Source organism: Geotrypetes seraphini, chromosome 9, assembly GCF_902459505.1.
Source record: "Geotrypetes seraphini chromosome 9, aGeoSer1.1, whole genome shotgun sequence".
Classification (NCBI taxonomy): domain Eukaryota; kingdom Metazoa; phylum Chordata; class Amphibia; order Gymnophiona; family Dermophiidae; genus Geotrypetes; species Geotrypetes seraphini.
Window position 1 is genome coordinate 56,374,425 of NC_047092.1, and position 27,499 is coordinate 56,401,923.

General features: G+C 39.4%; 1 protein-coding gene across 5 annotated transcripts in view; it reads right to left on the reverse strand.

Moving 5' to 3' along the window:
* ZNF277 (zinc finger protein 277) overlaps positions 1-27,499 on the reverse strand; it is a 108,212-nt gene that overhangs the window by 64,015 nt on the left and 16,698 nt on the right. For all 5 annotated transcript variants that reach the window (XM_033958362.1, XM_033958358.1, XM_033958360.1 and 2 more), the window contains 3 exons: positions 24,207-24,405; positions 14,916-15,004; positions 13,724-13,806 (listed from right to left, as the gene is read on the reverse strand). In XM_033958362.1, coding sequence (XP_033814253.1) covers positions 13,724-13,806; positions 14,916-15,004; positions 24,207-24,343 — 309 coding nt within the window. In that variant the 5' untranslated portion in view covers positions 24,344-24,405. The remainder of the gene's footprint in view (positions 1-13,723; positions 13,807-14,915; positions 15,005-24,206; positions 24,406-27,499) is intronic.

Below are 27,499 nucleotides of genomic sequence, written 5' to 3' on the forward strand. Positions count from 1 at the left end.
CTAAATAAAAAACTTACATACTAATTGGAGTTCTATGGGTAAAGAATACATGAAAGGAGCTTCTTGAGAGAAAGAAAAAGGCATTTACAGAGGGGGAAATCCTAGTGAGGGAGAGGACAGTTTTAGTCAATGAATTTGGCAAATAGGGTGGTTTTAATTGATTTTCGGAATGCACTGTAAGTCAGATTGGGTTCATTTATGTAGTTTCTCAGCCAGACTTACTGTCTGTTTTCTTGGAACTTAAAGGTTCTATCCAGGAATGATTTGTATCTACAGCCTGTGATCTTTGGATATGCAAAGATGTTTTTGTTTCTGGTTGTTCATGTGGGGTTGTGTAGGATGAAGTGAGTTTGCAGGTATGAAGGTGCTAGTCCCCAGACTTGTTTGAAACAGGTGCAAGCAAATTTGAATAGTATTCGCGCTTCTATTGGTAGCCAGTGCAGTTTTTTATAGTAGGGGCTAATGTGGTCATTTTTTCTTAGTCCAAAGATTAGGCGAACGGCGGTGTTTTGTACTAATCTCAGTTTTTTTACTGTTTTTGTGGGATACCCAGGTAGATGATGTTGCAGTAGTCAAGAATGGATAGGATCAGCGCCTGCACCAGCAACCTGAAGGATGTTGGGTCGAAGTATTTTTTTAATGGTCCTTAGTTTCCATAGCGTGAAGAAACATTTTTTCACTAGTGAGTTTGTGTGGTCAGTCATGGTTAGGTGTGTATCTAGAGTGATACCGAGTATTTTTATGGTTTTGGATATTGGGTATTCGTGATTGTTTATTTTTATCGATGTTCTCATAATTTTGTCATTAGGGCTTGCCAGAAAGACTTTTGTTTTCTCTGTGTTTAGTTTCAGTTTGAAATTGGTAGTCCATTTTTTGATTTCCGTCATTATGTTTGAGAGGTTGTCTACAATTTCATTTGTGATGTCGTTTAAGGGGATTAGAATGGATATGTCGTCTGCGTATATGTAGTGCTTTAAGTTTAGTTTTTGTAGGAGGTGACCTAAGGAGGCAATATAGATATTGAAAAGGGTGGGCGATAGGGGGGGAGCCTTGAGGCACGCCTGACGGGTTTTTCCATGGGTTGGAGTAATTTCCATTGCTGATTACTCGGTAGAATCTGTTTGTTAGGAATTCTTGGAACCATTTCTTTACCTTTCCAGAGATTCCCATTACATCAAGGCACAGTAGCATGATTTCATGGTCTACCAGGTCGAACGCGCTGCTGAGGTCTAGTTGTAGGATCAGTGCGCTTTTGCCTTTGCTAAAGAGATCATAAAGGTTCAGTAAGGAGGCTAAGACAGTTTCTGTGTTGTATCCTTTTCTGAATCCTGATTGGTGTTCACTAAGGATGTTAATCTAGATGATCATCTAAAATCGGTTATATTAATCTCTCTTGATTTATCTGCAGCTTTTGACACCATTGACCACTCTTTACTTCTATCTAGATTAGCTGACTGCAACATCACAGGTCCCGCTCTTAACTGGTTTATATCTTACTTTCATCAACGCATCTTCAAAGTTCATATAAATAACCAAACTTCTACCCCTGTAACCCAAACTTTTGGAGTCCCTCAAGGCTCTATCCTATCCCCACTCTTATTCAACATTTTTCTATCCCCTCTTCTGTCTCTGGCACAATCGCTAGGTTTCTCAATTTTCGCTTACGCCGATGATATTCAGCTGCTTTATCCTATCAATACTTCAAATTCTGCGGATATTACTGACCTTAATACTAAATTTAATATCCTAAGCGATTGGCTGTTTTCTAATAAACTTTCACTTAATGTTTCCAAATCTTGTGGCTTACTCCTTCCCATTAAAAAATCCGAAACATTACCAGGAACAATCTACATCAAATCCACGCCCCTACTTATGGACACAAAAATAAAACTACTGGGTGTTACTCTAGATAGAGATCTCACTTTCCATGATCACATAAGTACAGTTGTAAAAACATGCTTCTTTAAACTTCGTATCATTCGTTCACTTATTTCCACCTTAAATACTGATTCAATCACTATCCTCATTCATTCTCTGGTCATTTCTCATCTAGACTATTGCAATTCATTACTAAATGGACTACCCCAAAAAGAAATCCGCCGTTTACAGATAGTACAAAATACCGCAATTAAACTCATTTACCAGACGGGAAAATTCGAGCACGTTACTCCGCTCCTTAAGGAAGCTCATTGGCTCCCGGTTACATACCGTATAACTTATAAAATTTTACTGCTTTCTTTTAAAATCAAACTTTCACATCTTCCTTTATTTCTGGACAAATTACTTATACCCCAAAGTTCTCCCCGCACCTTACGATCTGCTGACCAAAAACTCCTTTTCATTCCCTCCATAAAAGAATCTTACTATACTAGGAAAACAAATTTTGCTATAACAGCCCCTACACTATGGAATTCTCTCCCTCAATCTCTTCGAGACGAAATTCATTTACCTAAATTTAAAACTAATCTTAAAACTTTCCTATTCAAGGATGCCTTCAATAAATCCTAATCTTTTATATCCACTTACCTACTCATCCTTTTCAAAAAAATATCTTTTTATTTCTGCGCATATCATTTATACCATGCACCCTTATCCTTCATGTTCTATCCCTTCCCTCTATCTCATTTCCTCAAATATTATGTAACTTTTTCCCTCCTTCTCAACTTTCCTCACAGTCACGTTTGTCAGTATATGTCTTATGTGTTTTTTATTAATTTTTCCAATACACTATCAACTAGTTCTAACTTTTCTCCTTATTAATTTCTTGTTTTTTTTTAAATTGTTAACCGGTCAGATATTTGTTTTATGATCGGGATATCAAAAATCAATAAACTTGAAACTTAAATTTGTCTAGGTAGTTTACTAATTGAAGATTGACCAATCCTTCCTGTATCTTTGTGAAAAGGGGAATGCTTGCTATGGGTCTGAAATTGGATGTCAGTGCTGTAGAGGTTTTCTGATCTTTAGGGATGGGAGTGATTAGTATGTGTCCCATTTTTTTGTTTAGTGTTCCGCTTGTAAGGGCAGTTGTTAGCCATGCGAATAGTTCCTTTTTGAATTCTGGTGGGGCAACTGTCATGATTTTGGGGGGACATGCGTCGAGTAGACAGTTAGATTTGGTGTAATTGTTGAGTAAATTTAGGAACTGATGCCAGTTTGGGTATTCGAAGTGGTCCCACATCATGTCTACTCTGGAGTCTTGGTCATGGGGTTTGAGGTAGTGAAGTGCATTTGTTGTGGTTGTGGGTAGAGTTGCTCTTAGATCAGCGATTTTATTTTTAAAAAAGTTGGCTAGGGTTTGTGCCGATGGAGTGCGCTCATTGTCCTTTTTCAAGATTTGTGTTGTATCGGTTAGTGTTTTTACCAGTTTGAACAATTCTTTGCTGTTTATTTTTGAAGTACCAATTTTTTTTGCATAGTGCTTAGTGCGTTTTTCTTGATCAGATTTTTGTATATTTTCATTTTTTGTTTCCAGCTTGTCTTGTCTGACTCATTGTTTGTTTTTTTGCCAGATTCTCTCCAATTTTCTTAGTTCCTGTTTGGTGGTTAGTAGTTCACAATCAAACCATTCATTTGGTGGTCTATTTTTCTTTTTGTATGTTTGATATGGGGCTATTTGGTCTAGAAGTTCTTTGCTGTAATTTTCCCATCTTGTAGGGAAGTCCTGAATTTCTTTGGTTATGGGACATAGCTCATAGTGAGCCCAGAATTCGGTTGGGTTTATAATGCCACGGCTGGTTATTGTTTTCGTGTTGTCGCTTTTGTGTTTTTGTTGTGTACTCTGTTTTAGCCAGTGTAGATTGAACTTGCCAATGTAGTGATCTGACCAGATGCAATTATCCCAGGACCCTGGATAATATTGTATTTTGGGGTCTATTGTTTCTTTGTGGGAGAAGGTGATTATGTCTAGTTTGTGTCCTTTTTCATGGGTTATTTCTTTGTCTGGATTTGGAAAGTCAAGTGACATTAGGAAGTTGGCGATTTCAATTACTTCTGGTTTTGTCTTTTGTTCTAGTGAGTGTTTATGTCTCCCAGAAGTAGGTTGTATGATCCTTTTAGGGTAGTTACGGTAAGGAATTCGAAGAATTCTTCTTTTGCGTTTGACCATTTTTTGGGTGGGATATAGAATAGAGTTGTAATTAGTGATTCTTCTAACTGTGCGTTAGTGATTTTGCAAGTTAGTATTTCAAGGTTTTCTGAAGATTTGGAGTCAGTCTTGATGTAGTCAAAGTGCTCTTTTAGAATAATCGCTAGGCCTCCTCCTTTTTTCCAGCTTCTTGATAGTGGGATCATTTTGTATCCCTGAGGTAGGATTTCTTTCATGATAGTGTCTGTGTCAGAGATCATCCATGTTTCTGTCAGAAACAGGAGATCAGGTTTAGTTTGTAGTATCCAGTCATTTATTATGTGTGTTTTGTTTCTCACGGAGTGGGTATTTAGGTAGTATCCCTTAATCTTTTCGTAGCTGTTTGGTGTAGGGATTATATTACCGTCTTTGATTTTTCAAAAGGGAAGGGAGGAAAGCAGGTCTAACAGAGAAGTCCATGCTAAGCTTCTCAAATGGTAAACACACATAAGCACCGAAAACATCCCAGTTTTTAACAAACAAGAGGCAGGAGCACATGATTTAAAAAGAGCAGACTTACTAACACTAGGAAGGAGCCTAGATGTATCACCCATCAGTAAAGCCCCTCCCCCCACAGCTAAATTTGCAAACAAAGCAAATATGAATTAGATTTGTCAAACACCACACACCTCTACACAGCTATTTATAGAAATAGAAAAGAAGTAACATCTTAACCCTGATGAGCCGGGATAGCAATGACAGTAATACAACTAATGAACAGCAGGTGGTGCAGTAAGGAATGAATAGCATTTTCAGCTGATGGGAGTTATGTGTTTGTTTCTCCTTTCTCAACAGTGACATAATACAGCAAAAGCACAAACACAAATGCTACCAAAATGTAGATACTTTGTAACATCTGTACACAATGCTACTGTAATCAATAGATACTTACAGATTTTACATATCTGTAAAAAGGAATGGCTGTGGGCAATATACTGTACAGTATTTGTGTTATTAATTAAAGAAAACAGATTTAATTGTACAAAAAACTAAATGGAACCCCCCTCCCCCTGGTACAGTGTAGAAAGGAGAAAGAAGTGAGGAGGCACCAAAATAAGGGAAATGGGTCGATCAGCAAGAGTAATGTGGAGTGAGTGAAAGCGATGAGGACAGGAAACTGAGAAAGTAAAAGCAGCAGCTACTCCTAACACACTCTTAGAGGCATGTCACTCTGTTCTCATCACCTTTTCATTATATCAGTTGACAGGGATGAAGTGCACGCTCTTTTGGGTGACACAATACACTCTAGCCCTGTGACACACAAGCTAATATAGATTCTCTTTTTTTCTGCTCTCGAGAGTTCAGTTTTATTTTCTACATATTTCTCTCTTATTGATGCAGCATAGGTGTATTAAGGAAATATGTACATATCTAAAAATGATAACATAATGCACTGAAAAGAGATCATCGAATTCATATCTCGGGTAATTCAATTTGGCAGCACCTATCAGATCCTCTAAATCAGTGTTATTGCAAACTGTGTGCCCCGGAGGATTTCAGGTGTGCCATGAGATGCCAGCGAGGAGGAGAGGCATCAGAGCCAGCTGACAGGACATGCCTCTTGCGGCGAGAGGCACGACCTGTAGTCAGTCAGCCAGCGCCTGCACCACTGCTCCTTCTCCTTACCTCTCCTTCTGCAGCACCCCCCTACGGTGGTAATAGGAGACTCGGGACCGCGGCTAGAGGGCATCCGCGGATGCATGGACATCAATGTGATGACATCACGCATGCGTGTGACATCATCACGTCAACATCCGTGCATTTCCAGGTGCCCTCCAGCTACAGCCCCAAGATTAGGGTGCCAGCAGCATAAAAAGTTTGCGACACACTGCTCTAAATTCTAAGATGCTGGTAAAATTGCACTTCATGTTGCACTTCACTTTTACTTTTTATTTTAGAACTAAAAGGTATACACGGTTTAAGAACATAAGAATAGCCTTACTGGGTCAGACCAATAGTCCATCAAGCCCAGTAGCCTGTTCTCACGGTGGCTAATTCAGGTTACTAATACCTGGCAAAAACCCAAAGCGTAGCAACATTCCATGCTACCGATCCAGGGAAAACAGTGGCTTCCCCCATGTCTTTCTCAACAACAGATTATGGACTTTTCCTCCATGAAATTGTCCAAACTTTTCTTAAAACCAGCTATGCTATCTGCTTTTACCACAACCTCTGGCAATGGGTTCCAGAGCTTAACTATTCTTAGAGTGAAAAAATATTTCTTCCTATTGGTTTTAAAAGTATTTCCCTGTAACTTCATCGAGTGTTTCCTAGTCTTTGTAATTTTTGACAGTGAAAAATCAATCCACTTGTAACTGTTCTACTCCACACAGGATTTTGTAGACTTCAATCATATCTCCTCTCAGTCTTCTCTTTTCCAAGCTGAAGAGCCCTAACCTTTTTAGTTTTTCTGTACTCCTCTTCTTGGTTTTTATATTTCAGGAACGCCAACTCTGTTGTCTTAATTTTTTTCCCGCTTTTGAAGAATCCTCATCTGCGCAGAGTGATGATTCAGTATTGGCCTCAGCGCAGAGTTTCTTATTTGGACATACATCTTTGGCACCTTGGACCCCTGAGGAAGACAGCATTGTCGAAACATGGACTGTGTTGGGTCCACAGCTCCCAAAGATTTGGGTCTTAGATATATTTTATGTGGATTATCAAATTGTATATTTTTAAATAAAGCCTGCATCTTGATCACCACCATCTCCACAGAGTTTTCATTTTCGCTGCCTTTATTTTCTCTGCCACTAGTTTGGAGAACCATATTGTCTACAGTGACACCCAGATCCTTTTCTTGGGTGCTAAACCCCAAGGTGGATCCTAGCATCTAGTAACTGTGATTTGGGTTATTCTTCTCAATGCGCATCACTTTGCATTTGTCCACATTAAATTTCATCGACCAACTGGATGCTCAGTCTTCCAATTTCTTGAAGTCTGCCTGAAAATTTTCACAATTGGCATGCGTTTTAACAACTTTGAACAGTTTAGGTTTATCTGCAAATTTAATCAGCTCACTCGTTGTTCCAATTTCCAGATCATTTATAAATAAGTTAAATAGCATCAGTCCCAGTACAGATCCCTGCGGCATTCCACTGTTTACTCTCCTCTATTGAAAAAAAATGACCATGTAACCCTACCCTCTGTTTCCTATCCGATAACCAATTCCTAATCCACAACTGAACTTTGCCTCCTATCCCATGACTCTTTAATTTTCTCAGGAGCCTCTCATGAGGAACTTTGTCAAAATATTTCTGAAAATCTAGATATACTACATCAACTGGCTCACCTTTATCCACATGAATATTCACACCGTCAAAGAAGTCAAGCAAATTGGTGAGGCAAGATCTCCCTCAGCTGACTCTGTCTCATTAAATCATGTTTGTCTACATGTTCCACAATTTTATTTTTTATAATTGCTTCCACCATTTTGCAAGCACTGAAGTCAGGTTTACTGGTTTGTAATTTCCCAGATCTCCCCTGGAACCCTTTTTAAAAATTGGCATAATAACATTGGCCACCCTCCAATCTTCAGGTACTACAGATGATTTTACCGACAGGATGTTCAAGTTCTTTTAGTACCCTGGGATGTATAACATCCGGTCCAGGTGGTTTATCACTTTTTAACTTGTTGATTTGGCTTAGTACATCTTTTAGATTCACCAAGATTTTTTTCAGTTCCTCCGCATCATCACCCTTGAAAACCATTACCAGTTCAGGTAGATCTCATAGAGAATCTCTGATATTTTAAAAAATCTCTCTCGTCCCAATTTGATGATTAACTCAAATGCAGTATGGTGGGAGAGGATAAGCTCAAATGCTTTTCAAAACTTTTAAAGTGTAGTATATTGTCAGACATGCAGGGACAGTGGAACACCTTTTAGGTTAGAGGGGTCAATCAAACCAAATTTCTGGCTCTTCCCTCATGCTCTCTAGTTGCTATATGCTAAGTTAGGAAAAATATTCGTCAGGCCATGACCCCAGTGGCCAACCCCATCATTGCCAAGGCAGAAATGGAAAATATTTGAATATAATCTTTTCTGCTCATTTTAGTTGCTATCCAGAAAATCTAGAATTTTTTTTTTTTTTTGCTAGTGCTGATGCTTCAATAATTGAAGTATAATTACTTTTTGGAGAATTAGCATCTTCCTGCTTTGGCCATGGTTTTTATATCAATGTGTCTCCAGTGGGGTCAGGAAACTAGGAGTTAACTGCCCTCATATTGGGTACTTTCTCAATCTCGTCCAAAAAGGACTGCTCCTACCTTGTTGTCCAGAGCCAATGCTTGGGTCTTAATTAAAAGGTCAAGAAGTGGATCTAGCATTCTGACAACAAGTGACTCACACTAAGTAGAGCTGCACAATACCAGAAAAAGTGATTCAAGCCACTAACAGTGAGGAAGCCAGGAGGCTGGTATCTGGTGGTGAGGAACGGGAGATAGTTTTCTATGATATTATAAAAAAAAAAAAAAAAAAAGGGACAATTATATTAAACTGCTATGGCATTAAAGGAAAATGGGAATGTGATTAAAGCTATACTAGGAAAACATGGTCAGCTTCCTAGCCCCTTGGCTTACTTTTCAGACTTGCCAAAAGTGATTTTATGAACATGGATAGTTTTCCTTCACACATCTTATTCTCAAAAGGCTGATCTTGAATGTTCTAGAAAATAAAATGAGCAGTTCTAACTTAAGAAAAGTTAAGCGAGACAAATGTTACCATGAAAAAAGATTTTGCTGAAATTTGTGTCTGTATAGTCTGGATATAAGAACTTAAGGAGAAAAATGGTACAAATTGTAATGCCAATAGCTCTGCAATGGAAAAGTTGGAAAAAGAAATAAATAATTTTGGGGTTCTTTGTACAAGCCTTCAAATCCATACTATATTAACATATTTGTAACTTTAAAGGCAATAAGTTCTATTTCTCATGCTGTTACTGCAATACAGTAAGTTCCTCTTTGCAATGAAATGAAAGTAGCACATTAAGAGATGACATTAAGCAAGATTTGTAAACATGCAGTCACTCTTTCACCCATCATTCTCCAGTGCTAATGTGAGCATGAGTTGTCGTATTCTTCCTGCCCTGGGAGCTCAGCCACAGCAGTAATGAATCTCATATTAAAAGGAAGTCTTTGATCTGTGCCTGGTACCATCAAAACTTGCCCCCACTTAAATTCCACAGCTTCATGAAGGAGATGCAGGAGAAGTCGCTAGACTCATACAGAGATCTATATTTAGCTACAATGCAATTTAAGGCTGACAGGAAAGGAGTAACCTAGTGATCAGAGTAAGAAAAAAGAATCCAGGGTTCAAATCCTGCATCTCCCACATGTTCTTTGGGATTCATTTTCAAAAAAGAAAGACATCCAAAAAGTGACATGCAGGCACAGATGGATGTTTTTCTTGCCAAATCTTTCCAATTTGCTATTTTTGAAACCTATTTTCTGGACGAATATATATGCTTTTCGTCTGTAGTTCATCTAAATCTCAAGGGGTATGCTAGAAGCATGGTTTGGGCGAGACTTGGGCAGGCTTATGACTTGGATGTTTTTCAGCCATGATTGAATATTTAAGAATACACGTCCAGGGCACAATTTGGATATCTGGGGCTAGACTTATTTAATAACGAATAAGTGCCAAAAAGGTGCCCAAACTGATGAGATGACCACTAGAGGGATGTAGGCATGACCCCTCCCCCCACTTCTCCAGTGGGCACTGACCCCCTCCAACTCCACAAAGATGTAAATGAAACAGTGCATACATTCCTGTATGCCTGCTGCAGATGTTATGCCCGGCCTAGTAGAGCAGCAAGCAGGTCTCTGCAATAGTCTGGTGGTCAGTGCAGGGGACTGCAGAGAAAGGAACCCAGGCCCATATCCTACTCCAACTATACTTGTGGTAGAAGGTGTAAGCTCACCAAAACCCACTGTACCATTATATAGGTTATACCTGCAGGCATAAGGGTGTGATGTACAGTTGGGTACAGTAGGTATTTAGTGGGTTTTGGAGCACTCACCATAAACTCTAGGGGGTTATGGTGAGATGTGTACCTGGGCCTTTTTATGTAAAGTTCATTGCAGTGCTTCTCTAAGGTTCCCTACTGCTCTGCTGAGATGTCTGTGTGGCTAGTCTACTAAAAATGCTGGCCCCTCCTATATCCCAATGGCTTGTTTTATGTATTTATCTTTTGGATATGTGTTGCTTTTTTAAAATGGTTCATAAAGATAGACACACATCTGCAAAAAGGCCATTTTTGACCCCCCCCCCAAAAAAAAAACAACAAAAAACAAAACAGGATAGACGTTTTGAGGTTTTGAAAACAGGCATGTTTGATACTGGATTTTTGTGCATCTTCTACAAAATGTTTTAACTTGGATTTGGACATCATATCAAAAATGGTCACGTGACCTTGAGCGAGTTACTTTATCTTCCATTGCATCTGGGACAACTTAGATTGTAAACCCTCTTGGGCAGTGAAATAACTATAGTATCTGAACTGTAACTGCTTTGAACTTGGAACTGGAAATAGGTGAATAATTAAATCTAAAAAATCATTAGGATTTCCCCTACCTGACGTAGTAAATAAGGCAAATAAGAGCAGCTTTCCCATTCAGTCTGCTCAGTTAAGGGTCTCTCTCTTTAGTTCTCCACCAACATGATTAGATGATCAAATAAACATATCAAACTTAATACTTGCTGTGCCCCATATATCTCTCACCACCCATCCTAATTTTGTTCAAATCCTGCCATAGTGCCAGACTCCACTACCTCCACAGATAGGTTACCCCAATTCAACATCCAAACAGCAATCCACAGAGCCACCAAGTCTGTAGAGTCCTGAACACTCAGCATTCCCACAATTAATGGAAGCCTGATGTAGTCATATGACTACTGTTCAGTGTTGTAATTATTACAGCCGTACTGAATAGCATATGTTGCTCCTCATCTGAATATGAATAATGAAAAACATTATTTGGTGAATATAAATACTGAATACGAATAATGGGCATTGAGCTTTAATGAAAGAAGCAAAGGGAAATCAGAGATCAAAGTGTTTATTTCATTATAAATTAGCAGAATTTTGATGGCAACACCTAAAACAAATAACAAATGAAATATCCATGTAAAAAGTAAAAGTAAATGTAGATCAGATTTAGGATGCTATTTAAAATTTGGTAAGGTGTTCCAAATTCCCCTGGGTTATTAAATGTTGCAGAGTGTACACAGTAAAGTCCTGGATTATTTGTATCTGAATTTAAGATGTAACAGTTTTTTTTATTGATGATACTCAAGAAGAAGCAAACATATAATATAAATGTGGTTAGCCATACAAAGCCAAAGACTACATAAACAAAGTCTTTATAATCAAGGAAGAAAGTATGATCATCAGTTTTCAAACAAAGTAACTAATAGGTCACAACTATCCCCACTACAAGATAAGAATGCAGTCACATCCATCTCAGGGCTCTGGACTCTTATGAGCCCCAAGGATTAAGGTTACAACCCCCCCCCCCCTTTTTCCCTAACTTATTTTTAGGAAGCTTGGAACGATATTTCAATGACCACAGAGAAATACAACAAGCAAGAAATGGAAACAGTACTGCGCTTGGCAACAGTACTGCGCTTGGCAGTTATTTTCAAGAATAACCAAACCACCATCCCACGTAAAAACTATAGAAAATAGAAACAATACAGTACAAAGCATCCAAAAAGAAGCAGCTCCACCCTCCCCACCCACACCCCTTTCTTACTGCCCCCAGAGTGGATGCAGGATGGCTCAACTCATAAGTACATTAGGCCAGCAAGTTCAAAATCTGACTATGAGATTTATGCGGAAGGGAGTCAAGATAGGGGTCCCAGATATTAAGAAAGACTTTTCTCTTTTTATAAGAATCATGAACGTCTCTAGCCTCCAACCCCATGAGTTCATGTATGTTGACTCTCCACCCCCAATAAGAGGGGATGTTAGCTGAGATCTATTCTTTCAAAATGGCTTTATGCCCCAAAATACTCAGTTTGCGAACCCAAAGCCTAGGCCCTCTCCCCTGAAGCCCGCTAGAACCCATTATACCCAACAAAAGGACCTCTGGTGACATCGCTACTCTATGTCCCAGGACCTGTAAGCCGTAGGCTCCCACCCGCTTCCAAAACACCTGTATATCTGGGCAAAGCCAGAAAGCATAGAAAAAGCTAGCTGCCTCCAGTTTACACTTTACACAATATTGGGCCTCCTGAAATCCCATTTTATACAGTTGGGAAGGCGTGAGATAAGCTCTATGGATCACCCTAAAAGCGCATTCCCTCAGCATAGCACAATAAACTTCAGTGGGGATGCATCTCACACTAGCCCTGGGGTCCCAGTGGGACACTAAACCTCCCAAGTCTTGTTCCCATCTATGCCATAAAGGTGAAAGATCCTCAGGAGGTACCTCTGTTGATAGAGCTAACCGAATGCCAGAAATGGATACCCTCCCCACAGAAACAAGATCAAAGAAATGATGTATTTTATCGCCAAAAGGGAAGGCCAGGGTATTTGTGTTCAGAGATCAAAAATAATGTTTAACTGACAAAATACATAACAGTCTCCCCACGTGGGCGTCACTTTGTGTGTGAATATCTCATAAGTAAGCAGACTACCGTCGGGGCCAATTAAGTGTTCTAACAGGACTAATCCGGCCTCTTCCCAGCGGCAAAATGCATTTGTATTTGAATTTAAATCACTATTCAGCTGAATACAAATAATGTATTTGGGGCACTATTTGGGGGTGAACTGGTTTGAATATGAATATTCAATGCAGCCCTACTAATTATGCCCATTTTGTGCAGGTTACCCCAATCTTCTTGGAAGCCTGATGCAAATGAACTAACACTTTATACCCTTTAGCTTTCATTTTTCCTCTTTGGTCCTCTAAAAGTTTCATATGATTGAGCACACTAAAACCTCCACCTCCCCTTCTTTTACTGTACCTATTTGCTCTTGCCTGCCCTTACCACCAAGCTCTGTTGAAATTCTGTTACAGTTTTGGTTGCCACTACTCCTAGAAGATTATTACAGGCATCTACCATGCACGGTAAAATAATATTCTCTCATGCTTTATTTGTATCCTTATACTCAGAGCTTCACACCACAACATCTTGTTCTAAAAATTTCCTTTTCTACAGAAATTTTCACCTTTCCATACTTTATTGAAACATATCAAAACATCTGAATGTCTATCATGCTATCCGATCTTTTCTCCAGCAAATTAAGCCTTTCTTTTTAGCAGCAGTGTAACAGGCCATATACCCTTATATTAGCCCTTTTCTACGGGTTGAAAACTGTTTCTGCAGTACCCACCCAAAGCACGGAAAGACTGGGTACAGGCTTCAGTAGTTCATTCACTGCCCGAAGTAGTGTGTTCTCAATGTTGAAGAATGTGTGGGTGGGGGAGGGGAGGAGAGACATATAGCTCATGGCAACGTGAAAAAAGTAAGCAAATTGTTTTTTGCTGGATTAGTGTAAAGCTGACTTCATAACAAGAATGTGTATGTTTTCCCATGAAGTGCTTTTATTTAAATGTCATCTGAATTAGTAAGTGTCACAGGCATAACTACTCACCAATCTTTGTTGCTGGAGCTCTTCTCGGAGAACTCGATCTTCAGGTAAAACGTCACACAGAAGAAAATAATTATCCTGTTTCTCTAAAAATGAGAGGAAATAGTTTGGCGTTTACACTTGGTGTATACTGGAAGATTAGATTAGATTTAAGCTAGTAAAACAGATGTTCTTCAAAAAAAAACCCAACCTTATTTTTTTCCCCTCAATAAAAGCTTGTGTATACAAAAGATTAAGGAGGGTAGTTGACAAATATAATGGTAGGTTGTTCCATACTTTGGGTGCCTGGAATTTGAAAGGAGACTCGAATAGTTTATGTTGAACTTATTGTGGAGATGGAAAGGTTAGTCGACACGTAAGCCATGTGAACATCTGTGTGCATAAGGATGCAACCACCCAGACAAGCATCATTCTTTGACATGATTGGTCCTTGAAAACTAACGGTGAGAAATTTTAGTTTTATTTTTTAAGCAGTAGTTATTCTAAATTGAACAACAAAGCAATCGAGGCTTTGTAACCGTTTGGATCTTTTTAACTTTGCAATATTGGATTTTAAGCTCTGAAAGAAATTTAAAAAAAAAAGAGAACACGACTGTAGATAAAATGCATGTTTGCTTGTTAACTATCGAGTTGCAGTTTGAGTTAATTTGCATTCATAAACAAGCACATCCATAGCATTGATTAGCAATTCTATTCTATCTGCTTTAGTTTCTCTCTTGTTACAATTACCCATACATAGCTTAAGAACTTTAAATAAATCTCAAATTTACCCCCCATACACATACACTTTTACTAAACCACGATAGTGGTTATTAGTGCAGAGAGCTGCGCTGAATGCTCCGCACTGCTCCTGACACTCATAGAGTTCTTATAAGCATCGGGAGAAGTGCGGAGTATTCAGCGTGGCTCCCTGCGCTAATAACCACTATCGTGGTTTAGTAAAAAAAGGGGGGGGGGTAATTTTTTGTTGGTTTTGCAATTTTATAATTCAATTATAATGTGCCATGAAAAACATTTGCTGCATTTAGTGTGCCAGAACTAAAAAGGTTTGAGAGACACTGCATTAAAACAATATGCAAAAAAACATACTATATACAGCTAATAATTCTAACCCAGGAATGGAGAAGAGTTTTCAAGTTACATTTGTAAAGGGAAAGTTGTGAAGTCAACAGAAAAGGCAACCCATTCCACTCACCTACTGGAGCTTCTGAGTTTGTCCTGATCACACTACAGAAGTCTGTTGTGGGCTGCTCAGTGAACCTTTTCTTCCAGTACAATATATACCTAAAATATATATACATATAGAAAATATAAAAAAAATCTATCCCAATAATGGGGGCCTAAGCTCTAAAGTAAACATTAATGTTCTCTGTTATAAATCGCTAATGTGAGATGAGATGTATATACGAGGGGCCCCTGAAAAGTTCTCAGCCCAACCAAGAAGAGAATGATGTGGATCCATTAAACTTACAAGTTTATTTCACTCTTTTCTTGACACTTTTCATTTCAGTGCATTTAGTAAATGGGCACAAGTATAGGGAAACCAAGCCATTGTGACATCACCAATCAGGTTGGCTCTTAGGCATTGGTGGAATGAGGTATTATGACATCACAATACAAGAGGTCCCTGAAAAGTTCTCAGCCCAACCAAGAAGAGAATGATGTGGATCCATTAAACTTACAAGTTTATTTCACTCTTTTCTTGACACTTTTCATTTCAGTGCATTTAGTAAATGGGCACAAGTATAGGGAAACCAAGCCATTGTGACATCACCAATCAGGTTGGCTCTTAGGCATTGGTGGAATGAGGTATTATGACATCACAATACAAGAGGTCCCTGAAAAGTTCTCAGCCCAACCAAGAAGAGAATGATGTGGAGCCATGAAACTTACAAGTTATTCCACACTTTTCGTTTCATATCATTGAAACAAAATGTGTCAAGTATGGAATAACTTGTAAGTTTCATGGCTCCACATCATTCTCTTCTTGGTTGGGCTGAGAACTTTTCAAGGGCCCCTTGTATTGTGATGTCATAATACCTCATTCCACCAATATATATACACACACAGTGTGAACTGAAACCTTCCCACACACCAAAATGCTTTTTTTTTGTTATCTTCCACAGAACTCTGCTGATTTTTATGAAGTTTAGTGCATCATGTCCTCAATGAAGTTGATGTAAAATGTAAATATTTCCTAACGCACCACAACACTACCTTGTGAAAATGAATTGTTGCCGAGATACCCGCATAAGGAGACAATAGCTTGTAAACAGTCTCTGTATCAAATGGTTTTCACTGCAGAAGACCGAATTCTGATAAAGAACTTGGTACTGCTAAAAAGTTACAGCAGTTGACGATTGCTGAAAGAGTTCCCACAGAAGGATTGGAACAAAAACAGCCCTGATGTGCTACGCAAGATCCAAACACGGGCACTGTGGATCGTAAGCCAGGCAGTGGATAACCATGCTCGATTCACACACAAGAACACATTGATGTTGTACACAATCTTGTACCAAGCCAGGAGGACGCATTGCAAACACACCAAACAACTTGCCAAATAGCAAGAGAAACAGGAATAAACCAGGCAACTCTGGTTAGGATAATTTATGATGATCTGAAATTTGTGTGTCTTAAAAAGTGACATACCCAAGAGTTAACTTTACACAACACAACAAAGACATGCCTGAAATGGTGCAAGCAGCTTTTGACCAAGTACCTGGAGCACAGAATCAGCTTCATCTGGTTTACAGATGAAAAGATATTTATAGTAGCTCCACCAATTAACACACAGAATGACTGCCCGTACGCACCTTCAACAACACTGAAGCGTGAGGTTAATGCCAAATATGGACCTGCCCGATCTTCAGCCAGTCATGGTCTCAGTCAGAATCTTGAAACTGAGATTCATAGATCTGTTCTTAGTAACATAGTAGATGACGGCAGATAAAGACCCGAATGGTCCATCCAGTCTGCCCAACCTGATTCAATTTAAATTTTTATTTTTTTTTATTTTTTCTTCTTAGCTATTTCTGGGCAAGAATCCAAAGCTTTACCCGGTACTGTGCTTGGGTTCCAACTGCCGAAATCTCTGTTAAGACTTACTCCAGCCCATCTGCACCCTCCCAGCCATTGAAGCCCTCCCCTGCCCATCCTCCACCAAACGGCCATACACAGACACAGACCGTGCAAGTCTGCACAGTAAATGGCCTAGTTCAATATTTAATATTATTTTCTGATTCTAAATCTTCTGTGTTCATCCCATGATTCTTTGAACTCAGTCACAGTTTTACTCTCCACCACCTCTCTCGGGAGCGCATTCCAGGCATCCACTACCCTCTCCGTAAAGTAGAATTTCCTAACATTGCCCCTGAATCTACCACCCCTCAACCTCAAATTATGTCCTCTGGTTTTACCATTTTCCTTTCTCTGGAACAGATTTTGTTCTACGTTAATACCCTTCAAGTATTTGAACGTCTGAATCATATCTCCCCTGTCTCTCCTTTCCTCTAGGGTATACATATTCAGGGCTTCCAGTCTCTCCTCATACGTCTTCTGGCGCAAGCTTCCTATCATTTTCATCGCCCTCCTCTGGACCGCCTCAAGTCTTCTTACACCTTTCGCCAGATACGGTCTCCAAAACTGAACACAATACTCCAAGTGGGGCCTCACCAATGACCTGTACAGGGGCATCAACACCTTCTTCCTTCTACTGACTAGGCCTCTCTTTATACAGCCCAGCATCCTTCTGGCAGCAGCCACTGCCTTGTCACACTGTTTTTTCGCCTTTAGACCATTCCTCTAACTTTTGCAGATCCTTTTTCATATTTTCCACTCCCTCTTCGGTGTCTACTCTGTTACAAATCTTGGTATCATCTGCAAAAAGGCACACTTTTCCTTCTAACCCTTCAGCAATGTCACTCACAAACATATTGAACAGGATTGGCCCCAGCACCAAACCCTGAGGGATTCCACTACTCACCTTTCCTTCCTCTGAGCGACTTCCATTAACCACCACCATCTGGCATCTATCTGACAGCCAGTTTCTAACCCAGTTCACCACTTTGGGTCCTAACTTCAGCCCTTCAAGTTTGTTCAACAGCCTCCTATGAGGAACTGTATAAAAGGCTTTGCTGAAATCTAAGTAAATTACATCTAGCATATGTCCTCGATCCAGCTCTCTGGTCACCCAATCAAAAAATTCAATCAGGTTTGTTTGGCACGATTTACCTTTTGTAAAGCCATGTTGCCTCGGATCCTGTAACCCATTAGATTCAAGGAAGTACACTATCCTTTCTTTCAGCAACACTTCCATTATTTTTCCAACAACTGAAGTGAGGCTCACCGGCCTGTAGTTTCCTGCTTCATCCCTGTGACCACTTTTATGAATAGGGACCACATTCGCTCTTCTCCAATCCCCAGGAATCACTCCCGTCTCCAGAGATTTGTTGAACAAGTCTTTAATAGGACTCGCCAGAACCTCTTTGAGCTCCCTTAGTATCCTGGGATGGATCCCATCTGGTCCCATCGCTTTGTCCACCTTCAGTTTTTCAAGTTGCTCATAAACACCCTCCTCCGTGAACGGCGCAGAATCTACTCCATTTTCTCATGGAACTTTGCCAGACAGTCTCAGTCCTTCTCCAGGATTTTCTTCTGTGAACACAGAACAGAAGTATTTGTTTAGCACATTTGCTTTCTCCTCATCACTCTCCACATATTTGTTCCCAGCATCTTTTAGCCTAGCAATTCCATTTTTTATCTTCCTCCTTTCACTAATATATCTGAAAAAATTTTTATCTCCCTTTTTTACATTTTTAGCCATTTGTTCTTTCGCCTGTGCCTTCGCCAAACGTATCTCTCTCTTGGCTTCTTTCAGTTTCACCCTGTAGTCCTTTCTGCTCTCCTCTTCTTGGGTTTTTTTATATTTCATGAACGCCAACTCTTTCGCCTTTATTTTCTCAGCCACTAGGTTGGAGAACCATATCGGCTTCCTTTTTCTCTTGTTTTTATTGATTTTCTTCACATAAAGGTCCGTAGCCATTTTTATCGCTCTTTTCAGCTTAGACCACTGTCTTTCCACTTCTCTTATGTCCTCCCAGCTCTTTCTTCAGGTACTTTCCCATTGCATTAAAGTCCGTACGTTTGAAATCTAGGACTTTAAGTATCGTGCGGCCGCTCTCCACTTTAGCCGTTATATCAAACCAAACCGTTTGATGATCACTACTTCCCAGGTGAGCACCCACTCGAACATTAGAGATACTCTTTCCATTTGTGAGGACCAGATCCAATATCGCTTTTTCCCTTGTGGGTTCCGTCACCATTTGCCTGAGCAGAGCCTCTTGAAAGGCATCCACAATCTCCCTACTTCTTTCCGATTCCGCTGACGGAACATTCCAGTCCGCATCCGGCAGATTGAAATCTCCCAACAGCAGAACCTCCTCTTTCCTTCCAAACTTTTGGATATCCACAATCAGATCCTTATCAATTTGCTGCGATTGAGTCGGAGGTCTGTAGACTACACTCACGTAGCTAGAAGTTCCATCTTCTCTTTTCAAAGCAATCCATATAGCTTCTTCCTCTCCCCAGGTCCCTTGCATTTCGGTCGCTTGGATATTGATCTTTACATAGAGAGCTACTCCTCCACCTTTATGACCATCTCTGTCCTTCCTAAAAAGATTATATCCCGGTATGTTTGCATCCCATCCATGTGATTCACTGAACCATGTCTCTGTGATAGCAACAATATCTAGATCTGCCTCTAACATCAGGGCTTGCAGATCATGAACTTTGTTGCTTAGACTGATCTTAACCCTATGATCATTGATCATAGGGTTAAGATCAACAGCGCTTACTACTGGGACATCCTCTTGATGCAGAAGCTGTTGCCAGCAATCTGTCATGTGTCAGGAGAGTACTTTATCTTCCACAGGAAAATGCCCCAGTATATCGGGCAAAAGACACCATAGAACTGCTACATCGGGAGACCTCAGACTTCATTGGTCCAGACCTCTGGCCTGCGAATTCACCAGACCTAAAACCAGTTGACTACTGGATCTGGGGACCGCTACAGGAATGTGTCTACCAGACAGCGATATCTGACGTCAAAGACCTTAAACAGTGTCTCATCTCGGCTGAGCTGAAGCAGCACATCGTTGAGAAGTCCATAGATCAGTGGTGTCTAAGGCTGAGGGTGTGCATTCGTGCAAAGGGAGCACATTTCAAACATCTGCTTAGTTAAAACATTATTTTTTGACTTTACATTTTTCTGCACAATTAAAACTCTCTCACAGACAGTGCCGTGTGAGCTGGTGCATTGTCGTGATGCAATAACCATGAGTTGTTGGAGAAAAGTTCAGGTCATTTTTGTCTAACTTTTTCACGCAGCCTTTTCAGCACTTCCAAATAATAAACTTGGTTGTTTGTCCAGTTTGTACAAATTCATAATGAACAATACCTCTGATATCAAAAAAGGTTTGTAACATTGTATCGACTCTTGATTTGGACTGGCAGAACTTTTTTGGTAGTGGAGAATTGGCCGACATCCATTTTGATGCTTTGTTTCAGGGTCATATTGGTACACCCATGTTTCATCACACAGTGATAACATGGCCCAAAACATCATCTTATCTCTCCATAAAGGTCTTGGAAAACTTCAACTCTCCTTTGCTTTTGTTCATCGGTGAGCTCCTTCAGGACCAGGTTATGAAACCTTCCCAAGTTGTTTGTACAGTGCAGTCAACATAAGCGCACTGAGGCAAGTTCGTGAACTTAATTGTCAGTCCTCGTATATCTTGCATAATTTAACAATTGCCTTTAAATTTTTGATTTGCCCTCATATGTGTGTATAGACAGACAGACAGACAGACATATGTATATCTATCAGGTGATCAGCCTATTTTAAAAGTTGAATAACAGCCGTGGGCTGAACTGGGATTCAGGTAGTCAATGCTGGATGCCTTCATTTAATATCTAGGTCAAGGGTGGGCAACCATGGTTTTTGAGTACCACAACCCAGTTGGGTTTTCAAAATTTCCACAATGAATGTGCATGAAATTGATTTACATGTATGGCTTCCATTGTGACCCTTGAGGACTGTGGTTGCCCATGCCTAGTATAGGTCCTTGACAAACCTTGAAGCTATGCTGGTGCCAGTTGATAGTCAGTGTGCTTGTACCAGCACACCTAACTGAGCAAAGAAAAGCAGTTTCTTTGATGCTTTCTGGTAGAATACAACTAAAAATAAAGTTAACAGCACACACAGATGCAGCCTGGACAGAGGAGGAAAACACACTTATACAAAAGCTATGTCAACAAAGTAGGAGTTGAAAGTGAAAAAAAAAAAAAAAAGAACTCAACATTTTCCTGAAACCCCACCCATAAAAAATGTTCTGCTCTTTCAGCTGGTTTATGAAAAGGGCTGCTGTGTCAATTCCAGTAGCAATGTCTTTAACCATAGCATTGCACAGAGTTCTGGTCCTGAAGAAAAACTAAAATCTTTGAAGATCATGGCACCTTTCATCGAATTCTTAAAGAAAATTAACCAAAAGGCACAGCTAGATATCAATTTTTGTCGCCAAGTAAGTCTCCTCTAAAACCATGGTACTGAGGGACTACAAAGCGATCCAATTTCCACCCAACTCGGCAGTGCACAAAATCAAAACAATTCATGCCAGCTATCAGATTTTATTGTACCAGAAACCATTTTTTATTGTGCTATTAACCCTTAGAAAACAATACAATAAAGCCTGACTTTTTTAAATGTTACCAGATGTATTTTTAGAACAAGAGGCAGATTTAAAACAAGACCATTGGGCAAAGGGGGGGGATGCTGCTGCTGCACAAGGAAGGGAAATGCTGCTGCTGCACCCAATTTGGGAGAGACAGAGAGAGGAGGGAGAAGGAAGACAAGGGAGAGGAGAGGAACAAGAGATGCCAAGTCCATGAGAGGGAAGGAGACAGATGCCAGACCAGGGGAAATGAAGAAAGGAGGGAGGGAGATGTCAGGACCATGGAAATAGCAAGGGAAGGAGAGAGAGATAGGAAAGGAAGGTAAGACATGGAAAATTAGATTTTGAGAAGAAAGCAGAAAAATTGAATGTTAAGTTAATGCCAAAGATGGATGCAAAAAACATAACTGACCATGTAATATGGTCTTCATAATGAATGATCTCTTAGGAGTCATTTTACTAAACCGTATTAGGTGCTAATGTGTGCCTGACAGTGAACAAAATTAGCCTAATATAGGACATGCTAAAGCATCATGTGTTACTGCACACACATCACAAACCTAATCGCATGGTAAATATTTTGGGAACTTTTTTTTTTTTTGAAGCAGTAGAGAGTAGGCATTCCTGCATTAACCATTTAGCACATCTACATTACTAAGGCAGGCCTTAGAACAGGGGTGTCCAACCTGCGGCCCCGTGAAGTATTTTGTGCGGCCCTGGTCGAGGGCGATGCAGTGTTTTCCTCTGCTGCCCTTGGATGTTTACCGTCTTGCCGGCTCCCTCCTCTGTCTTGCTGCAGCGTTTGTGCGGCCCCAGAAACATTTTTTTGGCCAATGCGGCCCAAGGAAGCCAAAAGGTTGGACACCCCTGCCTTAGAAAATTGGAAGCCTGGGTATCCAAATGGCAGATGAAATTTAATGTGGACAAATGCAAAGTGATGCTTATTGGGAAGAATAACCCAAACCATTGTTACCTGATACTAGGGTCCACTTTAGAGGTCAGTACCCAAGAAAAAAGATCTAGGTGTTATCGCAGACAATATGCTGAAACCTTCTACCCAATGTATGGCAGTGGCCAAAAAAGCAAACAAGAAAAGGGATGGTACATAAAACCATGAATGATGTTATAACGTCTATGATATCGCTCTATGGTGTGATCTCATCTTGAGTACTGCATTTAATTCTGGTCGCCGTATTTCAAAAAAAGATATATTGGACTTAGAAAAGGTTCAAAGAAGACTGACCAAGATGATAAATGGGATGGAAATCCTCTCGTATGAAGACTAAAGAGGTTAGGGCTCTTTGGCTTGGAAAAGAGACAGCTGAGGAGAGATATGATCGAAGTCTACAAAATCCTGAGAGTTGTAGAATGGGTACAAGTGAACTGATTTTTTACTTCATCAAAAATTACAAAGACTAGGGACACTCTATGAAGTTACAGGGAAATACTTTTAAAACCAATAGGAAGAAATATTTTTCCACTCAGAGACTAGTTAAGCTCTGGAATGTGTTGCCAGAGGGTGTGGTAACAGTGGTTTAAGCAGCTAGTTTAAAAAAAAGTTTTGGATAAGTTCTTGGAGGAAAAGTCCATAGTATGTTGAGACAAACATGGAGGAAACCACTTCTTGCCCTGGGATGAGTAGCACAGAATGTTGATATTATTTGGGTTTCTGCCAAGTATTTAAGACCTGGATTGTCCACTGTTGAAACAGGACACTGGACTAGATGGACCATTGGTCTAACCCAGTATGGCTATGTAATACTGACATAAAGAAAATGTTAAATACAGGAGGATAATGTATGATAGCTTAGATATACTGTGGCTGTATATAACTATAAAAAATGCTGTACTATAGCACAGATTTAAAAATAATCTTTTGATGTCTTCATCAGATTTATCTTCTCCACAGACAGACTAGGATTTTAATATTGTTAATTTATCACAAACAATAAGGTACTAATTGTTATGTGAGAGAATGTATTTTTATTGATATTATTATATATGAGACACCCAACACCCCATACTGAATTTATAATGAAAAGCAAAATATAATTTAAAACAAATTTACAATATGTACTCTTGAAACACAAAGTTAAAATAAAACAAAACAAAGGAACCCCAAATCCACTAAACTAGAATTCAAACTGAAAACCCACTTGCAGGGACTCATCCTAGTTTCAGAACAATGCCTCCCCTCCTCTTCTCTCTGGCCTCATTATCAGCATCTACCTCAGATTTTCCTTGGCTGGCAGAAGAATGTTTCACACCCCTGCAGCCTCCTCTGCCATGTAGTCCAATATCTTAGCATAATACTGTAATGCTATACATGTGTGTCAAGGATGCTACCGCAGCTGCCACTCTTGCTGGGCAGGTCACAGAGTAAGCAGAAGTAGTTTGAACTAGCGAGAACAGACTTCCGAGATCCCCAACCCCTATAACAGGATGCACCTACGTAATCTTGATCATCTGAATCCAAGAGCTAGAGGGTGCTGCTCAGCTCTATTTTCACCAAAATGACTAGACTCACATGAGTATTAGATTATAGAACAAAAGGCATTTCAACTTATCAGTCAAAACTAGCATTTACATCATCACATATTCTTCAAAGATAGAGTATTCTGAAAATCATTCTACATATACACTAATGCTTTCAAATAGCTGTGTGAAAAAAATCCATTTCTTTTCATGAAGTCATGTGTAACTATCAGAGATTTCCAATACATTTTATAGCCATTCACTCATTCTTAGGAGAAACCTACCTTCTGAAATCTACTATCAGCTTGACATCAGCTATGACAAGCTTGTGCTCGATAATCATGTGTTTGAGAAGCTTGTCCTGCTCTTCAAGAAAACACTCATCACAAAAGAGACAAGGCACAGATGGAGAACTTTCCATAGCAGCAGCACCAGCTGGACTCTCTGGCAGAGATAAAGGCTCCAAGATACAATCTCTATTCACTGAGGAGAACAAAGATATAAAATATAGAAATAAAAATAACCTGGTGACTTCTCCCCAGTTCTCAGTACAAGAGTCATGGCAAATCACTTAAAGACATATTTCCAAAAGAGGTAAGAATGGTAAATAAGAGGGTTCCAGTTCCAACTATTTTGGCTATAGAAAAACACAACACAAATTCTACAGTAATATGATACAAATAGCAAAGCTGTCCAAATTGTGGGGGCATGATGATGCACTGGAATAGCAAAATTTCAGCTAAAATGTTTAAACTCTGACAAACTGATCAGCATTTGCAAATAACTTTTGGCATAAAATCTCTCACAAAAAACTCATACAGTAATGAAGACATTAAAAAAGGCCCTACTTCTTTACTCCTACATCAGCATGAAACCAACAAAAAGAAAGATATTTGTATGTGATAGGACATCTCAATGTTAATTTCATATGTGTAATATCCATTTTCTAGCTAACTTCCATCTAAAGCAAATGATTTAAAATTTTCTTGTTTACACTAGAAAGGATCCCCAATTTTGACCAAAAATCCAATTAAAGAGTTTGGTATTTTTGTTGTGAAATTTAAAAATTTTGGATGAGATTTATTTTTTGACTGTACATCTTGTGCTATAAGAGCTCCACACATACATCTCATATCGAGAGGCATCTGCATGAGTTTAAAGACCATATGGGTCTTTTCAGATTATGCAAAAGACTCGGGTTCATTTCAACTCACCTGTCCGGGGTCCTTTTACAAAAGCTCAATTACATGCTACAAAGCGCATATGGATAAAATGGGCTTCTAAGAATTTAAACCCCCCCCCACCCTTTTTGTTTTCAAAACCGTAGAAGAGGTTTTTAGTGCCAGCCAGCAAGCAGAATACTTTGCGCTACTCTGACGCTCATAGGAATTCTATGAGCATCAGAGCAGCGCAGAGCATTCAGCACGCTGACTGGTGCTAAAAACCTCTTGTGCAGTTTTTTTAAGGGGAGGTTAGCGTGTGCCAAGTTTAGTAAAAAGGTCCCCAAGTTCTTTCCCAATTTTGGCCTCATTGTTGTAACTCAAAATCTGGTTTTCTCCTATATATCTTATGAAATTCTATACAGAAGTGGGTTGATATTCCATACCTACTTCTTATTCCTGCAACAGAAAAGGCTGATTAACGCCAAACTTACATTTAGTTCTCAGAACATTTCTGTACTCTAAATCATCTTAGATGCCTGGTTAAAAAGTTACCCCGCCTGAGTTTAATAGTACCTACCTATCTTAAATCCACTCATTCATAGCCTTGCTGACTAAACTCTGAAGCCTTTTATTTGTTATTCATTGTATGTCTTGTCTGTCTTGACTAGACCATACGCTCCATACAGTAGTGACTGTTATGAGAGTAGGCAAACTGCCCACCCTCAGCAATGGGCTCTTATAAAGTTAGGTCATGCCTAAAACTATGCAAACCAGCAGATACTTTTACAGCAATTTATGTGCATATTTTAGCTTCAGCGTTTGAACTGGAGGATATAAGTGTTGTGTTTATGGATTTTTGCTCCTGTTCCTCTTTATTTTTATTTTTCATATTTTAAAGTATCGCATAAATACAATGAGGACAGCCAAAAGTGCTGCGATGCTTTTATTATTCAAACCCAAATGACTCGACACGAACATGTTTTTGACCTATGGCCTGCGTCAGGAGTCTCGGTGCTTTTGTATCAGCCTGTTTGAACAGTACAGCTTGTGGTATTATTCCCTTAAAGTGAAAAACCAATATGGACCATCATATCAAAAAAATATAAATCAAGATTGCCTTTAATAAGGGACATGACAAGCTTTCACAGACTTTCATTGTTAGTTTGTTGGGTTTTTTTTTTTTTTTTTTAAGACTACTGCATTCTCATAGTAAGGTAACACCACAAAAGCACAGATTTCTGATGCAGGCCAAAACACATTCATGTCAAGTCTTTTGGGTTTGTATAATAAAACATCGCAGCACTCTTGGTCATCTTCACTGTGTTTGTGTGAGTCTTTATCTTGTGGAGGTGTTTCTCCTGTTTGGTTCCTACTTTAAAGTATACATTAACATTTATGCCTGCTCTTTAGCAGGCATAATGTCTGTACCTTCAATCTAGGAAGGATCTGTGATAGTATTACATCAAGTCACCTAAGTATTTATCTATTTGCTATTCTAAAATAGTGTCAAAATAAGTGCCTTCCTGCTCACTTACCTAGGCAACCTGTTATAAAATTATCTCTTATGTGTTTCCATAGTATTGCACACGACTTGTTATGTTCTATATAAATCATGATAATACTAAATACAACCTCTTCATCTGCCATGTAGCTTCAAAAACACTTCAATTACAAATCACAGACTGAGCTAACACTATCTTAATACACGTTATCAAGAAGCTGTGAACAGCAAAAGAAACACAAAATGCTCCATTTTACATAAAATAGAGAGCTTAGAATTGAGCTGCTGAGGTCTGGATGTGTTCAGTCCTAGTGGTATATTAGAATAGGATATGTGGACCCATGGAGGGGCATTTTCAACATGATGTTCAAGTCCAATTGTAGATGTGTAGCTGAAAATGTCCAAAATTCTCATCCTGAACACACCTTTACCCCTTATTTTATATTGTAAGCCCTTCATGAACACCTAAAAACATACTGTACACCACTACAAAAGCCCTCAGGGCTGCAAGTCTTCTGTCTATAGGTACAGTTGGTACTTTGTAGGTTTTGAAAAGCTCACAATTTCCACCACAAGTGTAGTAGTTGGAGTGGGATATGGACCTGGGTCTTTTTCTCTACAGTCCACTACCTATTCTTTTAACCAGCTTGCTGCTCTAATAGGAATGGCCATAATATCATAATGGCCATAATATCATTGTCACCTCTATGGTTGGGGTATAGGTGTAATGCCTTAATTATTCCAGTGGGTAGCTTGTCAGTTAGGACACCTTTTTGTGACTTAATTATGATTGAAATAGGTCTAGACAAAAATGTCCCAATTTTATCCTTGTTGTTTTTAGCTTGTTCCATTCATTATCCCTGAAAAGAACATTCAAATTGTGGGCTTGTTCAAGTTCAGTCAAAAAACAGCC